The 20,291-nt window shown below is 40.2% G+C and overlaps 1 protein-coding gene across 1 annotated transcript in view; it reads right to left on the bottom strand.

Moving 5' to 3' along the window:
* IMMT (inner membrane mitochondrial protein) overlaps positions 1-20,291 on the bottom strand; it is a 43,994-nt gene that overhangs the window by 18,305 nt on the left and 5,398 nt on the right. The window contains 6 exon segments of the mRNA XM_015564079.1: positions 3,363-3,458; positions 3,789-3,851; positions 3,854-3,925; positions 6,041-6,134; positions 11,418-11,607; positions 12,299-12,372. Coding sequence (XP_015419565.1) covers positions 3,363-3,458; positions 3,789-3,851; positions 3,854-3,925; positions 6,041-6,134; positions 11,418-11,607; positions 12,299-12,372 — 589 coding nt within the window.

The following is a 20,291-nucleotide window of genomic DNA, read 5'->3' as shown; positions in this document are numbered from 1 at the left end:
CCTCTGCGACACAGATAAAAAGCTGGCCCTGGCCAGTGTCTCCGTGGTCAGGGAGAGCCTCTGCACCAAATGGTCACGGGCTGGATTCCCAGTCAAGGGCATGCTCCTGGGTACTTGGGTTGCCAGTTAGCTCCCTGCTCCCCCGTTCCTTGCCCACCCCATGTCTCCCCTTGGAGGCCAACCAGTCAATGTGTCTCTCTCATCTCTCTCTCTCTCTCTCTCTCTCTCTCTCTTATGCACGCGCCTTTACTCCCTCCTTTCCTTCCTTCCCCCCTCCTTTTTTTCTACTTTTTCTGAAAAGCAATGGAAAAAATATACTCAAGTTAGGATTAACAAACCAAATCAAAAAAAAAAAGCCCTGACCGGTTTGGCTCAGCGGATAGAGCATTGGCCTGAGGACTGAGGGGTCCCAGGTTCGATTCCAGTCAAGGGCATGTACCTTGGTTGCGGGCACATCCCCAGTGGGGAGTGTGTAGGAGGCAGCTGATTGATGTTTCTAATTCTCTAATTCCCTCTCCCTCTCCCTTTGTCTCTGTAAAAAAATCAATAAAAAAAAATATATTTTTTTTTTAAAAAAAGGACAAAGCTAATACTAAGAAAATCCCAAATGTGCAACTAAAGTTCAACTGAAAATACAGGGGATAGAGAGAGCTAAAGAGGCTACAAAGAAACATGCCTGAATTAATGATGGGACATTATTTCAAGCACAAAATAACAGTAAACCACTTTATAGAGGATAGCAGACCCAGGAGATCAGGCTGCTAGCTTGAGGCCCCTTGCTTTTTCTTTTATATTGAGTTGCATGAGTTTCATATATATTTTAGATTTTAAACCCCATATCAGATATATGGTTTGCAAACATTTTCTCTCATTCTACAGGTTGCCTTTTCATTTCATTGACTGTTTCTTTTGCTGCACAGAAGCTTCTTTAGTTTGATGTAGTCCAACTTGTTGAGTTTTTGTGCTTTGATTCTTGGTAAGATATTTACACACACATTTTTAAATTAAAGTTTGGGAGAAAACTATGAGGTGACAGAAAAAAATCTTGAAAATTCTCACTTTGTCCAAAATGAAAGATAAAAATAACTAGACAAAGAAAAAAGGAACGTAATGAAGCAGCAGGCAATGCCATCTTAAATTTATGGCTTACTTCAAGTTGTCCATATGATAAAAGAGTAAAAAATAAATAAAAAACATAAATAAAAGGGAAAAGTGATTTTGATTTGTAGTAAATAATTCAGAAAAAATAAAAAGTGGAAAAAATAGAAATATTTCACTTATTTAGATGTCAAAATATTCCTCAAAAAATACAATATTCTCAAAAACACACACAAATCTACACCTATGCTCCTCTGACCCTTCTACACTTTACGCATTTCTAAATAACTTGCCTCCTCAGAGTAGGGCAGATCCAACGCATTAGGAGGGAAACAGGAACCACTCAAGGCAGAAGACAAACAGAAAAGGGGTAGGGAGAGACACACACAAAAAAACTCTAAAAACTGTAAAACAAACATTTCCTCAATTCATCAAAAAGCTACATGCCCACTACCAGGAGACATCAATATATTGCAGCCCAGTACAATAAATTATGTTCCACGTACCTTATTTAAGACAGGAAAATACATTTTTACACATCTATTATCTTTTTTTAGACCATCAGAAAAATTAAAATGTAAAAGGAAATACGCTTTAGTTAGTTGGAAACCGGAAATGTGTGGAACATCTGTCCCCCACCAATGGCAGATAAGAGGGCTACCACAGTGAGAGCCCAGAGGCTGGGTAATAAAGCAGAGGGTGCGCCACTCTGAACTGCACAAATAAATTTATGAATTTAACAATTAAAAGACTGTTAGGCCATGCAACCTAACACCAAAAAACCCAAACAATCCAATTAAAAAATGGGCAGAGGCCGAAACCGGTTTGGCTCAGTGGATAGAGCGTCAGCCTGTGGACTGAGGGGTCCCAGGTTCGATTCCGGTCAGGGGCATGTACCTTGGTTGCGGGCACATCCCCAGTGGGGAGTGTGCAGGAGGCAGCTGGTCGATGTTTCTCTCTCATCGATGTTTCTAACTCTCTATCTCTCTCCTTTCCTCTCTGTAAAAACTCAATAAAATATATTTTAAAAAAAAATGGGCAGAGGACTTGAATAGATATTTCTTCCAGGAGAACATATGAAAAGATGCTCAACATCTCTAATCATCAGAGAAATGCAAATTAAAACCCTAATGAGATATCACATCACACCTGTCAGAATGGCTATCATCAATAAATCAACAAACAAATGTTGGCAAGGATGTGGAGAAAAGGGAACCCCCATGCACTGTTGGTAGGAATTCAAATTAATGCAGCTGCTATGGAAAACAGTATGGAGGTCCCTCAAAAATTAAAAATGGAACAGCAATTCCACTTCAAGGTATTACCCAAAGAAATCCAAAACACTAATTCAGAAAGATATATGCATTCCTATGTTCACTGCAGCATTATTTACAATAGCCAAGATATGGCAGCAACCTAAGTGCCCATCAATAGATGAGTGGATAAAGAAGATGTGGCACATACATACAATGGAATATTACTCAGCCATAAAAAATAATGCAATCTTACCAACTGTGACAGCATGAATGAACCTAGAGTATTATGCTAAGTGAAATAAGTCAGAGAAAGACAAATATGATATGCTTTCACTTATATGTAGAACCTAAAAAAATAAACAAACAGAAACAGACTCATAGATACAGAGAACAAAATGATAGTTGCTAAAAGGGAGGGGGGTTGGGGGATTGAATGAAAAAAGTAAAGGGATTTATAAACTGGTAGTTACAGAACAGGCATGGGGATGTAAAGTACAGCATAGGGAATATAGTCTACAATATTGTAGTAAGTATGTATGGTGCTTCTTGGGTACTAGATTAATTGAGGGGGATCACATAGTAAATTATATTAAGTATCTAACCATTATGATATATACCTGAAACTAATGCAATATTGAAAGTCAACTGTAATTGAAAAAAGTAAATAATAAAAAAAAAGACTCAGGCAAATTGCAAACAATTTCTGTTCACCAGAGTACAAAGAACCTTTAGCACTAACCATAATAAAAACAAATGGAGAAAGTACAAGTATTATTTGGAGTTTTCACCAACGGTACACTAATAGCCCTTGTTACCTGGGTAAAAGAAGTTTAGATGGAAAGAACACAAATGATGAAATAAAGGTGGTGAATAGAGCAAGGCCACTAAAGAAAGAAAAGGAACCAGACAGAGCTAGCTGATAGATGAGAAACTTATGCTGATGGTTGAAGAAGAGAGCAGCTAACAGGGATGACCCGAAGTACTTCAGAAGTCGTCTGGTTTACATACACTCAAGCTTAACTTGTTCTTGCTTTTCTTGTTGTGCAAGGCGAGCTGCAACTTCTTCAGGTGGTCGCTCCCTTACAGAAGTTGAGGATGCTTCCTCTTGCAGCAAAAGTAGAGAGGAAATCAAATTTCAGCACAGAATTTCGAAAGCTCACAGGGATATAAAAATACCGTCGTTTTACTTGCCAGCTATATCAACTGAGAGCATCACTCAATGACTCCAACATGAAGAAATAAGAAATCAGTTCTTAGACTCCTTGTTTTCAAAGTTTTATTCCGACTTTGAAATTGTAAAAATTACCTAAGCAAGTCTGCAGACTTAAAATCAATATAAATGTGTGCTTACATAGTGTCTAGGGGTTGTCTAGGCATTAAATAGTTCTGATGAGCATGTCATTTATAAAACCACAATATACATAATTAAACTACCTGAGGTTGCAGCCTTGGCTTTTCCTTCATCAATGTGAGGGTGATCAGTTTTTAGAATCCTCATTTTTGAACCGCAGGGGCTGGGACTGACAGCGTATCACCTGCTGCAGAAATAATTTTGGCTGCCTCTGTAGATGCTGTAAATATGTTACTCATGGTATTTATAGTTTCCCGGAATAACAAAGAAACACACAGGTATCCACTACTACTACCACCCACTTCATGTCTGACTCCTTAAGAACACAAATGGATGTGCTGCCACTGTTCAAACACACAAATAGACAGGGGCACTGTCCATCACATACCCAAACCCAGAAGATGCAACAGCTGGGAAACACTAGAGAAAAGAGTCTTGTCAGCATCCACCTGCAGTTTAACCATCATTATTCTCAAGCAAGGCTTCTAGTAACAGTACTAAGTGCACTAAATATCAACACATGAGAGGCGTACATGAAAGATTTACATAACATGGGAAAATAATAACAAAGGAAAAAAGAGCCTATAATGAAGAAGGCAGACAAAAGAAAGTAATTAACCAAAAAAAACATTTTATTTGAAGAGTGGTGGAGATGAAACAAGAGGTGTGAGCAAGAACAAGATGAACATTTTAAACACAAGAAGATCACAGTAAAGATAGTGAATTAGTGAAGAACAGAACTCTGTTAAAATTATTTCAGACATATTTTTGAAGAAAGGAAAGTTGAAAAAACTCAAGAGCTCATAAATTATAAATAAAAGTGTTGAAGAGAAAAAGAGTAATTATAGAGGTGGAATAAAAGGGAAAAGAGCAACAAAATGGAGAAAATTTTTTTAAAGAACTGAAGGTCCCACTTAAGAGATAAAGCTGGATTATCACAAAATCCATTAGCTTCCTGCTCTCCATTGGACCCTTGTGTATTCTCCACAATAGTGATCTTATTAAAATAAAAGTCAGATATCAGTCCCCTGGCTCAGAACCCTCCCAAGGACTTCCCATCCCACTCAGATATAAAGCAAAATTCTTTTTTTTTAAGCAAATTCTTATGATGGCCTCCAGGACTGCCACAGTAGGCTTTCTGCTCCCTCGTGGCCTCATTTGCAGTAGTGTTCTTCTCTTGCTCCACACCCCAGCTTCATCTGCTCCTGCTGGAAAATGCCAAGCCCTTGCACTAGCTAATCCCTCTGCCTGGGATGCCTTTCCCCACCAGCCTTCCATGACTCACTTCCTCATCTCTTAGCCTTAGCTCAAATGAAACCTTCCAGGCGACCTTTCCCTAGTGACCCCATTAGAACTGCAATATTCCCTCCCACACTTACTTACCACTAACAACCTATACATTTTACTTATGTATTTAATATATGATCTCCCTCCCCTCATCCCACTAAGAAATAATCCCAGTGTTTGTGTTTGTTAGTTTTTACTATTTATTCATTGCTATATCCCCAGTACCTAGAAGACTGCTTGGCACATAGGAGTGAATATTTGCCAAATGGAAAAAAGTCAACTGATTTAATTGAGGACAGAGGAGACTAAGGAGTTCAAACCTAACTAGCCTAACTCTAACCTGTTCACTAACACATTTGAAGTATAACGCTGAACAGGTTAGAGCAGTGATGGAGAACCTTCTGAGCTCAGCGTGTCAGCATTTTGAAAAACCCTAACTTAATTCTGGTGCCGTGTCACATATAGAAATTTTTTGATATTTGCAACCATAGTAAAACAAAGATTTATATTTTTGATATTTATTTTATATATTTAAATGCCATTTAACAAAGAAAAATCAACCAAAAAAATGAGTTCGCGTGTCACCTCTGACACGCATGTCATAAGTTCACCATCACTGGGTTAGAGTTAGGTTCAGTGCTGTTCACTAAGGTGGGCTTAATAAATCGTGATGGCAAAAAAATATCTACAGATCTAAACTAGATCAGACACTTTAATCACTAAAAATAAAGAGAGGAGAAAAAAACTAGTGAACAGGAAAAAAATAGGTGCAAAAGAGAATATGTAAATCTGAAGGGGAAAGCTAGGAGTCAGAGGGGGAAAAAAAGAAAAGAAAAAATAAAGTCTGTTGCAGGTAAGACAATTCTTGCCATTACTCTCACTGAGCAGCTATTCATAATGAAGCCCAATTCCATATCCCTCTCAACCTCTCAACCCCTAAAATGAGAGTCCTTCCCGCAGAAGGGCCGCCCTCTTAACCACGGGTACAAATATATGAAAACAATTCATTTGCCCATAATTTTAGAAGAATGATTATAAATATAGGTACCTGTTGAAGCTGGAGTGTCGCCCTTGTGTTTCTGGAGTTTAGATTCTTTCATTACCTCTGATACACTGGAGATTTTTAGTGGACCAGACTCAATCTTAGAAATGAAAAACATTTAACATTTCAGATATAAAACTGTTTATTCAGAAAGGTAGCATACAGTAACATGTATTATTTCAACAATCAAGTCTTTCAGGCTTTTAACACAGAGTTAGCACTTTACAACATAATGTTTTATTAACCATATTAAGAGAAGCCTTCATATTAAAAAAAAGCAGTTCAAAAATTTCATTCCAAAGGATTAATAGTAACAAAGACTTCTCTTAGGGCAACTAATACATGATGTATGAGTATCCCTTTAAATACCTCTCTTTTTACATATACAATATTGAGAAGACTATTTCCATTTGCTTCCTAAATCATGTGTTATCTTCTGTATACATTGATAGAAACAAGTGATTTTTATAGGCTCTGAGTAAAAATGAAATTAGCTTTTTATATCTTTAATCTCTAGGATTCATGCAACTACATACTAAAAATATATAATCTAATTGTCACGCCTCTCTCTCAATTACCACCTGCCTTTAGTTTAAAGCCCTGTTCATTAATAGAACTGCCAGATGATGTGCTAGAGAAAATTACTGAGTAATAGCAATATTTTCATTTACCACCTATGTTGCCCCATTTTTTGCCAGAACTTGGTAGGGAGTGGGACTCAGATATCCCAAAGATGACTACTCAAACAAAACTCTGTCACTACCAGAAATTAAACATATATGTATTTTATTTTTATTAAAATTCTATTTTTTAAATCATGAAATACAGCTCACTATAACAAGCAAAATAATATCAAGATAAAGCAATAGTTTTCATTTGCCTCTCCATTGTTCCTTTCCTTTCCAGCACTCTCATGTTGCTACTGCTAATAGCTGAACTCAACCCTCGCCCCACCCGTACCCTGAGCAGAAGCTCAGGAATATACACACATACAAATTTTCATTTCTTTAAACTAAAATAGGGTTATATTATATAAATGACCATGTAATTTGCTTTTTTCTCATTTAACAATACATCATGGACATTCTCTTCCAGCTCAAGGAATTCTTTCTTGTATAATATCCTAATTTAACTGCATACCTAATATAGTTGCAAAACCCATAATTTGGCCAATTACTCCCCTATTTTTGGTCATTCAAGTTGTTTTCTGTTTTGGTAAACATCCTTATTCATATAATTGAAAAGCACTATAGAGTGGTATCTGTAGGACAGTTTGCCAAAAGAGGAATTGCAGGGTCAAGGGATTGAATATTTTCAACATATATTAAGAGATCACTTTCATACATGATTCTAGAAACCCATACTCTCACAATAAATGTGCTTGTGTATGAATATGATCTATTTCTAGACTGACTTACTCTTTTGTTAAAAATACTTTTAATTTCAGAGAGGAAGGGAGAGGGAGAGACAGAAACATCAATAACAAGAGAGAATCATTGATTGGCTGCCTTATGCACGCTTCTACTGGGGACGGAGCTCGCAAACCCAGGCATGTGCCCTTGACCAGAATCGAACCCAATACCCATCAGTCCATAGGCCGACACTCTATCCACTGAGCCAAACCAGCCAGGGCAAAGCCTTATTTGTTCTATCTCTAATTTCTAATCCTGTGTCAAAACCTTACTGTTTTATTAAAGAAGGATTATAACAAAGTCATTATCTGGAAAAGCAAGTATCATCTAACACTTTTCAAAACGTTCATAGCTACATTATTTATCCTTCTATATGAACTAGAATCGTCTTGTCTGATTCTTCAACCTCTAGAAAAATCTATTAGAATTCTATTAGCTATGTGTGTGTGCATGTATATGTACATGTATATGTCATTTCCCAGCTATATATAAATTTAGGAGAAATTTGAGAGAAATAAATTTGAGAGAAATGACATTTTTAACATATGAGTCTCATTAAAGAATATAACATTTGTCTCCATTTAGGCAAGTCTTATTCCATGTCCATCAAAAAGATTTTAAGTTGCCCTAACTGGTTTGGCTCAGTGGATCCAGCATCAGCCTGCAGACTGAAGGGTCCCAGGTTCTATTCCGGTCAAGGGCATGTACCTTGGTTGCGGGCATATCCCCAGTAGGAGGTGTACAGGAGGCAGCTGATGTATGTTTCTTTCTCATGGATGTTTCTAACTCTCTATCCCTCTCCCTTCCTCTCTGTTAAAAAAAATCAATAAAATATATTTTTTAAAAAAAGATTTTAAGTTTATCTTCTCTCAATATTTACTATCTATGCATAAATAACCATGTTGGCACTAAAAGGATTCCCATAAAATAAAATGTATATTTTTTAAAAGCATTAAGTTGAGCCTTGGGCAGCATACACAGTAGTTAGAGCATCGGCCCACAGCACTGAAGGGTTGAGGGTTTGATTCCTGGTCAAGGACACGTACCTGCATTGTGGGTTTAATCTACATGGTTGGGACACATGCAGGAGGCAACCGGTTGATGTGTCTCACCTCTCTCTCTCTCTCTTGTTTCTACTCTCTCTGAAAAGCAATGGAAACAATATCCTCAGCAGAGGATTAACAAAATATAAAAATAAATAAAAGCAATAAGTTAATAGCAATGCGTAACAATTCAGAATGCTAATAAGTAAATGGTAAAAATTTAAAAATAAAAACACTAACTGCTATTTTAATTTAGAGGTGAGAAAACTCACTTTGGTCTGTGTAGTGAAGGATGCAGACTTGAAGAGAACATTAGCAGACAAAAGAAAGGAAGTAATTCAGGGTAGAAGACCACAATGGCAAAAGCTGTGCAAACAGAAGGGATTTTTGTGTAGTTCTCCGCTTTAAGCCAAGGCCCTTGGAACAGTGCCTGGGTAAATAAGCATTCGGCATACATTTGCTGAGTAAGAATGGAAAACACAGGCATATTTATAAGGTAAACTGGCATTAAGCCAAGGATGATTCAGAGATAAGGCCCAAAAGGTAAACGAAAGCCAGACTGGCAAAAGTATCAAATGTCAAGCTAGGAACTAGTAAAAACCACCAACTACAGAATAAAGCAACTGATGGCCAGCTCTTAGGCTACCAGTTAACAACTTTTGGATCCACTTTCCTTATTCAGAACATGAGACAATTTCTAAAGTCTCTAGTTTTTACATTCTGTGATCTTGTCTTTTAAACAATCCTATATAATAAAAGGGTAATATGCAAATTGACCCTAACAGACCGACTGGGAATGACTGGTCACTATGACACACACTGACCACCAGGGGGCAGACACTCAATGCAGGAGCTCTCCCTGGTGGTCAGTGCGCTCCCACAGGGGGAGCTCTGCTCAGCCACAAGCCAGGCTGATGGCTGCCAGCACAGCGATGGTGGTGGGAGCCTCTCCTGCCTCCTCAGCAGCGCTAAGGATGTCCGACTGCAGCTTAGGCCTGGTCCCTGCTGGCAAGTAGACATCCCCCGAGGGCTCCCGGGCTGCGAGAGGGCACAGGCTGGGCTGAGGAACCCCCATGAGTGCACAAATTTTTATGCACTCTAGTAGAAAATGTACAAAAGTTCCTGATAAGTGAGCTCATAAAAACATGATAGCACTTATCAGATTCTCTGATATTGATATGAGGATAGCCCAGGGGTGGGCAAACTTTTTGACTCAAGGGCCACAATGGGTTCTTAAACTGGACCGGAGGGCTGGAACAAAAGCATGGATGGAGTGTTTGTGTGAACTAATATAAATTCAAAGTAAACATCATTACATAAAAGGGTATGGTCTTTTTTTTTTTTTTTAGTTTTATTCATTTCAGACGGGCCGGATCTGGCCCGCGGGCCGGTTTGCCCATGGCTGGGATAGCCTATCTCTGTCTCTCCCCACTGCCTTCCAACTCACTCTAAAAATCAATGGAAAAAAATATCCTCTGGATGAGGATTAACAAAACAAAAAAAGAAAGAAAAGATTGTGTAGGATGGGAGGAACTAGTCTGTAAATTCATTTGCATATGAAATGATAAAGGTCAGAACTGGGATAAGGATAATGGTAATGCCAGAAAGAGAATAAATATCACAGATTAAACATGATAGAATAGCTAATAAAATATAGGCAACTATGGATATGAATCCAAGAATTCTAACCTACCTACCGGACAGCATGGTACTATCTTTAATACAAATAAAGCAAATCGGGAAGTGTGTAAGTTTTGAGATGGTCCAATATGGACCTGCCAAGTTACCCTAGTGGAAATGTTCAGTGGAGTAGCTAAAGGACTGAGAAGAAGTCAAGGTTATTATTGAGAGAGATAAACATGTCACCTACGAAGAATGGCACTTAAAGTCATGCGTGAAGTGAGAAAAGAACACTACTACAAGCTATTCAGCCTGACTCCATGCTCCTAGAATTGCTTCCAGCTATTTCTCCTGGGTCATGGAGCTTCAAATGGACTGAGGATTTTAGAATGAATCCACAGGATTCTGCTCCTTGATTATTGGAGATGCAAGACTATCTCCCTCAGGCAGCATAAACATTTCAAAGTTCATACAAAAAATAAATGATGTAGAAGACTAAACAAGAACATTTTGAAAAAGCATGTTTGTGGGCTAGGGCTTGTCAGAGGACACTTGCTTTTCTAAATATTAACTTTGTTACAGGATTGGCCTCTAGACCATACTAGATACTGGAGAACAGAAGTCCACCCAGCTTCTAAGAATAAACTGATCAGCCATGTCCAGCCTCACAGCATAAAGAAATACCCAATACTGAATCAGCAAATATCCATGTCTCTTTTGTAAATTTTTTTCAAACAGTTGTATGAATGAAAATATATTTAAGATTTTTTTTTAAGCTTGATGGGGGAAAACAAGGGTGAAACTCTGAAGAATATGTACAAAGTCCAAGGAATGCCAATCAGTACTGAAGAACCATGAGTATGTAGCTGAAAATTCTGACTCTGATTTGTGGCCTGCAAGGAGCCATTACTAACAAACACATTTGGGTTCTGTGTCAGGACCAGCCTACGTTTGCCTTCAGTGGTGTAAGTCAGAGCTTGACAACAGCAATGGTGTGGGCTGACACGGACCCCTCAGTTCACAGGACAGCCAGGGTTACCTCCACCGGAGCTGGCTCTTCCATTTACCTTCATGTGCCAACCAATTATTTCCTATATGGTGTACACTAAGTGGGAGCACTTATGGGACTCCAAAGGGATAAAATTCCAACACTACAGATTAATATTTTTAAAAACCTGACAAATCCATCTACTGAATTATACATGCAAGTTCTACTAAATTATACATGCAAGATACTTTCAAGATGAAAACAACCTGCTTTTAAAAGTATGCCATAGGGTAAATTGAAGTAATATTTAAAATGCTTACCGGCTTCTTTGACAATGAAACACTATAAGGTGAGGAACCAAGAACCGTCTCAAAGAGTTTGTCTGAGTAAGGTATGGTTTTCTCTACACTTTCTCGGAAATGAGAATCCAATTTGGCATACAGGATAGTGCCACCAATACCTCCGCCAACAAACAAAAGACCAGCTCCAGCAATTTTGGCAGGAGACAACCTGAGTGAAAGAAATAGGAACACATTTATATTTCCTGCCTCTCCTAAATCTATGCAAAGACCTCTAACCACTACTTCTCTGTCACTGCTTCAGATCATAGCAAGTTTATTAGTGCAGTTGCACATCACCTTTCCCTGATTTATTTTAAACATGTCCACAATAGAAAATCACATTTATTTATGAGTAACTAAAAAAAATTTCAATACAGTAATAGCTAGGATAGATATGAAGCAATCCACCCTTTAACACTTAACATTCAAGATGTTCACAATCATGAAATTTCCTTTGAACCCAAAAAAGAACTATCACTTTCAAATTTCCCCTTCCCTTAAATCAAACCATTTATAAAAGTAAGATAATAAAACAACCAACATAACTAACAACACTTTTTAAATTACAATGTGCCAAATTCTAGACATAAATCTATTTGCCATAGAGTAGAAGAGAGCACAGGATGGGGAAGCTTCTACCTTGAATGCCAACTAATTACCAAAGAACCAAAAAGAAAATCATAACAAACTTTCACCTACAAGAAAGTAATGATCCAAAGATATCAGAGTAAAGTTTCAGTGCTCAAACCCTTAACAAAAAGGTTCCAGCAGCTATTCCCATAGTCAAGAAAAACACACACACACCCTCGTAGGCTTAGCAGACAGTTAAAAGTCTGTTTACAGTGAGACATACTACATACCCAGAACTGCCTGCAGTGGAGTATCTACGGCATGGTCGCAAGGGACGGAGGATAAACTTCCCACAGAGACAACTCTAGAGAGGAAGAAGAAAACAGCAGAACCAATACGGTTAAAGGAATGTGGAAAGCTTTTAGAGTTGGTAACTTAAGAACTAATACTTTTATTACAAATGTCTTCATTAAACAAAAATTATTTTACTTTCAGAAATTAATTTACCATGAAACATATTTATAGATCCTTAAAAACAATGATGATTCTTGCACCCCAAAGGTCATATAAAATACATTTTAAGATTTTTAAAAAAGGGATTATCAGACTATGATCAATTAGCACTTTTAAGTGTTATATATGTTAATTATTTCTTGGATATAAGTGGGATTTGCCATAATGCTTTTTTTTTAATTTCAGAGAGGAAGGGAAAGGGAGAGACAGAAACATCAACAATGAGAGAAAATCACTGATCAGCTGCCTTCTGGCCGCCCCCTACCAGGGATCGAGCCTGCAACCCCTGCATGTACCCTGACTGGGAATTGAACTAGTGACTTCCTGGTTCATAGGATGAAACTCAACCACTGAGCCACACCAGCTGGGTTCTCTCTCTTAATTAAAAAGAAAAGAGTGAGTCCTCAGATGAGGATTTTAAAAAAAAAACTTATAATAAAAACTCAAAGTTTAGTTGTGTATAGAGTGAACTCTCCCACATTCTTCTGACCCCCAGCTACTCAGCCAGTGCTATCCAGATACATTTTGTGCTAGAGAATTCCTGACCCACAACCTTTACACAAATGATACCATGTTCAACACCAAGTTCTGTACAAAGATTCATTCAACAATAATACATATTTGAGATCATCCTATCAATATATGACAATCTTTGGATTTTACAGATTCAGTATTCCATTGTATGGATGCTACTTAATGTATTTAACCAGCCCTCTTTGGATTGACATTGGGTTTTTGTCATTATTTTTGTTATAATAATTCTGCCTGGGAAACATAATGTCATTTTGGCTCAATTCTTAAAATTTGCAATGTTGATAAGTACTGCAAAATTAGTCAAACTGCCCTCTAGTAATAATATGAGAATATTTTCCACAGCCTTCCAACACACTTTCAATGCAGTTTTAATCACAATTTCCTTTATTATGACTTTCTATCTTTTTTCTATTTATGATCCCTTTTTATTTCCTCTTATATGAAGTATAAGAGCATATCCTTTTACCACTTTTAAATAAGACTAATCTTTTTCATACTCTTTTAAGTGTTCTTTATGTATGAAGAGAAACTAGCCATGTATCTGCTAAATGCAATGTTTTTTTCCAGTTTGTGATCTGTTTTTTATCTTTGCTTATGGTAGCTTATGCTGTGCAAAAAATTACTTTTATGCAATCAAAACTGTCAATTTTTCCTTGTATGCCTTCTGAGTTTTCTCATACCCTTAAAAAGCCACCCTCAGATTATATAATAACTAGAGGCCCAGTGCACAAAAATTTGTGCACTGGCGGGGGAGGAAGAGATACCCATTGGAGGATGTCCACCTGTCGACGTAGGCCCACTCCCTGGGGGATCAGGCCTAAGCTTGTAGTCAGACATCCTTCTGGCAGCCAGAGAGCCCTTGGGGGATGTCTGACTAAAGGCTTAGGCCCCCAAGGGAGCTGCGATGAGGAAGCTGGGGTGACGGAGGAGCCACGCTGTCCCGCCCTGCTGCCCTGGATCGGGTTGCACACAGGACGCCCGGGTGGGCCGGCCAATCGCTGCTGCCCCACCCGGCTGCCCCGGGTCAGGTCACACATGGATGCCCGCCGCCCCATGTCGCAGATAGCAGGCCCGGATGGCGGCAGGGCAGGTGGGGTGGCGCTGTCCCGCCCTGTCTGCAGTATGCAAATTAGCTGCCATCTTTGATGGCAACTAATTTGCATATCGCTCTGATTAGCCCATGGGAGGCGTAGCGAAGGTACAGTCAATTATCGTGTTTGTCTATTACTAGATAGGATTCTTCCATGATCTCTTCTACTCTGATGGTTTCATTTTTTTATATTGAAATCTTTGAACCTAGTGTAAGGTGTAAGGTATAGATTCAATTTTATTTTTTTCCAGATGTCTACTCAGTTGTCCACTCAGTTGTCCCTAAGTCATAGAAAGCATAATCCACTTTTTCTAACAATTTGAAATGCCACCTTTAAAATATACTAAATTCCTGGATGCATTTAGAGTACCTAATTTGTTTACTTATCTATTATCTATTTATAACTAATACCACAATGTATTAACTACTGCATATTAGAATTAGCTTTCAATCTGATAGGGCTAGTCCTCTCTTTTAGTACTATTCTTTTTCAGAATTTTCTGGATTAAAAAATTTTTATTGAATTTATTAGGGTGACATTGGTTAATAAATCTATATAGTTTTCAGGTATACAATTCTATAATACATCATCTGTATACTGTAGTGTGTTTACCACCCCAAGCCAAGTCTCCTGTCACCATTTATCCCTCTTTTACCTCCCCCCCAAAACCCCTCTCCCTCTGGTAATCACCATCCCGTTGTGTCTATGAGTTGTTTTATTCTTTGCTAAATTCCTTCACCTTTTTCACCCTGTCCTCCAAACGCCCTTCCCTATACAGCTGTCAGTCTGTTCTCTGTATCTATGAGTCTGTTTCTATTTTGTTTGTTAGCTTACTTTGTTCATTAGATTCCACATATAAGTGGAATCTGCACTGAAAGTGTGTTGGAAGGCTGTGGAAAACATTCTCATATTATTACTAGAGGGCAGTTTGATTAATTTGGCAGTATTTGTCAACACTGCAAATTTTACTTTAAGAAATGACATTATGTTTCCCAGGCAGAATTACTTACTATTATAACAAAAATAAAGACAAAAACCCAATGTCCATCCAAATCATATGGTATTTGTCTTTCTCTGACTGGCTTATGTCACTTAGCATAATACTCTCTGGGTCCTTCCATGTTGTCCCAAAAGGTAAGATTTCCTTTTTAATAGCTGAGTAGTATTCCACTGTGTAACTATACCACTGCTTTTTTATCCAGTCATCTACAGATGGGCACTTGGGCTGCTTCCAAACCTCAGCTACTATAAATAATGCTGTAATGAACAGAAGGGTGCATTTCTGGATTTTAAAAGCTGGGCTATCAAAATGCTTTCAATGAAATAACACACCTTCAAGTATAAAATGCACCCTGATTTAAAAGGGGTAAAATGTGAGCAAATTTATCTTTTATGACCAAAAATGATAGCAATAAAAAGTTTCATACTTCTGTATGAGAAAAAAAAAGAAATGATAATATCATGAGTTAAATCAATAGATTTTTATTAAATCTGTGGCTCTTGATTTTTACAAAAGTATCATTTTCATTAGCTTACCTTCATATTCTATGTAGCATTTAATATCCTGAATAGAACATTAAAAGCTAGAAAATTTAAGGCTTTCATGGTTTTATCACACAAGTAAAAGTCCATGGACACCATTTTAGTTTTGCCTACTTAAAAAAAGTTTATTATCTTCTAAATCTCTTTTAATCTAGAGGTTTTCCCTCCAAAATTTAATTTGTTGAAAGGAACCTGGGTTGCTTGACCTGTAGAATTTTCCAGACTGGATTTTGTTCAAGATGCAATTTAGCACGTTCCTGCCCTCTATACTTTCTGTAAACTAGCGTTGGGTCCAGACACTTGCTCAGGCTCAGGTTTACCCGCTGGCAAAGCTTTAAGTGGTATTGTGTTCTTTCATCAGGAGGCACATGTCTTGGTTGTCTCTCTTTGTGGATGTTATCAATTGTGTTACTGTACAATGTCTACATTAATTACTTTATTCAGTCGCAAAAAGTAGTCTCTAATTCATTATTTTTCATTTATTTGACATTTTATTTTTATTATTATTTTTTTTAGTTAATCTTTACCCAAAGATATTTTTTCCATTGATTTTTAAAGAGAGTAGAAGGAAGGGAGGGAGGGTGAGTGAGAGAGAGACGTATCAATTGGTTGCCCTGGGGACTGGGGCCACCTAGAGCCAGGGAACTATCCTACAACCCAGGTACGTTCCCTTGACTGAGAATTGAACTCTCGACCTTTCAAACACTAAGCCACACCAGCCAGGGCCATTATTTAACACTAGAGGCCTGATGCACAAAATTCGCACAAGAGTAGGCCTTCCTTCCCCAGGCTGCTGGCACCGCCTTCCCTCTGACATCTGGGACCTGGGCTCACCTCGAAGCCCCAGCTCCGTCCAGGTCATCCGGAAGGGCGCCCGATCTAATTAGCATATTACACTTTTATTATTATCTATCTATATCTATATCTATCTATCTATCTATATATATATAAATATATAAAAGCCTAAGTGACCGTTATGATCAGTCAACCAAATGACAGCTCAACTGGTCACTATGACAACACACTGACCACCAGGGAGCAGACACTCAATGCAGGAGCTGCCCCCTGGTGGTCAGTGCGCTTCCGCAGCCAACCTCCTGTGGTCTCTACCCCAGCTGGCCAACCTCCCGTGGTCCCTTCCCCCCACCCCGGGCGGCCCCAATGTACCCCGATCACCGACCAGGCCGAGGGACCCTACCCATGCACAAATTCGTGCACTGAGCCGCTAGTAGGATTAATAATAAAAGGCTAATATGCAAATAGATTGAACCACAGAACGACCAACCAACCAACCAAACAGGTCGCTATGAAATGTGCTGACCACCAGGGGGCGTGTGTGGAATATGGCGGGCATCGGCCAAGACAGAGATGGTGGAGCAGGTAAGCGGGGATGCCAAATCAAGGTGGGGTACCAGTCACTGTTATCAGGGCGAGCCTCTGGTGGTTATTGAAAATTCTTTGCTCCCGCGTGCTGTGGTCCCGCCTGGTGCTCACACCCGCTGCCGGCACCCAGCACTCAGTGCCGTCAGTGGGTGGAAGTGGCAGCTGCTGGCCCCAATCACCCCTGAGGGCTTCTCCACCTTCCCCTGCTCCTGAGGAACGATCAGGGCAGCAGCTGCCACTTGCACCTGCTGACAGTACCAGTCCTACTCACACCCACTGCTGGCACCAGCCCCAATTGCTCCGCGCCGTGAGCAGGTGTGAGCGGGGCCAGCACCGTCAGCACATGGGAATGGCGGCAGCGGTGGAAGCAGGGCTGCCGGTAGGCAGAGGACCAGGAGCCGTGGCAAGAGGGGTCAGGCAGGGGCACAGAGGATGGGCCATACCCACCCCTGTGCCCAGCACAGTCTTGCGGCCCACAATTCCTTTCAAGGTGCACGAATTCATGCACTGGGCCCCTAGTATATAGATAAACATAATTTGTATCTATATAATAAATGCTATTTATTTTGTAAAATAACATGATGCTATTATTCATGCACTCAGGGGGGAGGGTCCCTCAGCCTGGCCTGTGCCCTCTCGCAGTCCAGGACCCCTTGGGGAATGTCCCACTGATGGCTTAGGCCTGGGGGAGTGGGCCTAAGCTGGCAGTCAGACATCCCTCTGGCAGCCTGCGGGGAGCAGGCCTAAGCCATCAGTGGGACATCCTTAGCACTGATGCAGAGGCAGGAGAGGCTCCCACCACCTCCACTGCGCTGGCCAGCCATGAGCCGGCTTCTGGCTGAGCAGTGCTCGCCCTGTGGAAGCACACTGACCACCAGGGGGTAGCTCCCTGCATTGAGCATCTGCCCCCTGGTGGTCAGTGCATGTCATAGCAAACAGTCGTTCCCAGTCGTTCTGCTGTTAGGATCAATTTGCATATTACCTTTCTAGTATATAGGACTAGTGGCCCAGCGCGCGAAATCGCGCCCAGTAGGCCGCCCACTGCTTCCATGGAAGCCAGCAGGAGCCGCAGCACACCCTCAAGGGAGGTAGGAGCCACGCCACTTCCGCGGGAGGGAGGCGGGAGAGAGCCGCCACTGCCTGCGGGAGCCCAGAGGAAACCGCTGCCATCGCTGCCCGCAGAAGCTAGAGCAGGGGGTGGGACCGAGAGGTGCTCCATGCATCTCCTGGTGACCAGTCACACACGCAGCCCTGCCCACTCGCGAGCGCCTGCTGTGCATGCAGCCTCCTGCTGATCGGTCGTTACACGTGAGGGCATGACAACCACTTGCATATTAGCCTTTTATTATACAGGATTATTGTATTATTTTTTCCATAGTTATAACGGTACACCTACTTTTGCCCCACTCTGTATATTGTATGTTGGTTATATGGGCAACAGATAACTTGTCTCTTTAATTAACAGGTCTTTAGGCTGAAAGGAAAATTGCTTAAGGGAGCTATATCCTAGGAGTCACATTGACAATCCAAAATGTCTTATTTGCAGAGGAATCTGATATCGATGACAAGACCCTGATGCTGTGATGGGATCAGATTTTGAAGGGTTTTGAAGAAGGTTGTGAATGTATTTGAAAATTGTAAAGGGCAGGCTATATTATCCAAAAATGACTGCAATAGTATTTCCTGTACCACATGCCCTTCCAGAATCCTGCCACTCCTCCAAAGTGAGTTCTACTACCCTCCCCTTGAACAATGCCAGGACTTGGTTATTAATTTACTAATAGAGGACACTGAAAGTGCCACTGTGTGACTTCGAAGACTAGAACATAAAAGGGGATACAGCTTCTGCCAGCTGCCTCTCATCACATTTGCTCTTGGAACACAGCAACCAAAGTGTGAGGAAGCCCAGACTGTGAGGAAGCCTATACTGGATGGGTAGGTGTTCCAGCCAACAGCCCCAGCTGAGGTGTCAGATGCAGCCAGTATCAACTGCCAGACATGCGGTTGAGGAGGTGTGAGATGACTCTACCCCCACCCACTGCCTGACTACACCCTCATGAGGGCCACAGCCCAGCTGAGTCCCGGCAACCCCCAGAACTTAGACAATAAATAAAAGTTATTTTACCCCAAGCTCGAGGTAATTTATGTAGCTATAGCTAATTAGAACACTATCTTTATGAATTCATGAATTCAAACACTTTTGGTGGATTTTAACCAATTGTAATTATTATCCTTTTAAAAATTTAAATTGTCTCATCTTTGGCCAATTAATGCCACTTCAATATATATTAACTTTTTTTAATATTTTTATTGACTTTTTACAGAGAGGAAGGGAGAGGGATAGAGAGTTAGAAACATCGATGAGAGAGAAACATCGACCAGCTGCCTCCTGCACACCTCCTACTGGGGATGTGCCTGCAACTGAGGTACATGCCCTTGACCGGAATCGAACCTGGGCCCTTTCAGTCCGCAGGCCGACGCTCTATCCACCGAGCCAAACCGGTTTTGGAAATATCTTTTTATATTAATTATATATGTGTGTGTGTGTATGTATACATATATATATAGAGAGAGAGAGAGAGAGAGTGTGTGTGTGTGTGTATACATATATATATATATATAGAGTGTGTGTGTGTGTGTGTATACATATATATATAGAGAGAGAGTGTGTGTGTGTGTTCGGTCTCTATACGTCAAGCCATCTGCAAATACCTAGTGGCAAGCTGTTTTTTTTCCATGTGTGGAGTAAAATTCACTTATAAAAGTCACCATTTTAACCTGGATACTGTGGCTCAGTTGGTTGAGAATGGCCCCATTAACCAAGAGGTCACCAGTTGGGCCCTGGCCAGTTGCTCAGTGTTGAGAGCGTTGGCCAGCAGACCAAAGGGTGGCAGGTTCGATTCCCAGTCAAGGCAGGTACTCAGTTTTAGGTTCGATCCCTGGCCGATTGGGGAGCATGCAGGAGGAAACTAGTCTATGTGTTTCTCTCACATCAATGTTTCTTTCTCTCTCCCTCCCCACTTCCTCCCTCCCACTCTCTCTCTAAAGATCAACGGAAAAAAAATATCCTCGGGTGAGGATTAAAAAAACATTTTAAAAAGATATCACCTGCCAAAACCAGTTTGGCTCAGTGGATAGAGCGTCGGCCTGCGGACTGAAAGGTCCCAGGTTCAATTCCGGTCAAGGGCATGTACCTGGGTTGTGGGCACATCCCCAGTAG

Source organism: Myotis davidii, unplaced genomic scaffold, assembly GCF_000327345.1.
Source record: "Myotis davidii unplaced genomic scaffold, ASM32734v1 scaffold339, whole genome shotgun sequence".
In the NCBI taxonomy this organism is placed as follows: Eukaryota; Metazoa; Chordata; class Mammalia; order Chiroptera; family Vespertilionidae; genus Myotis; species Myotis davidii.
The sequence above is the reverse complement of the archived record's forward strand: the minus strand, read 5'-3'. Positions and strand labels throughout refer to the sequence as shown.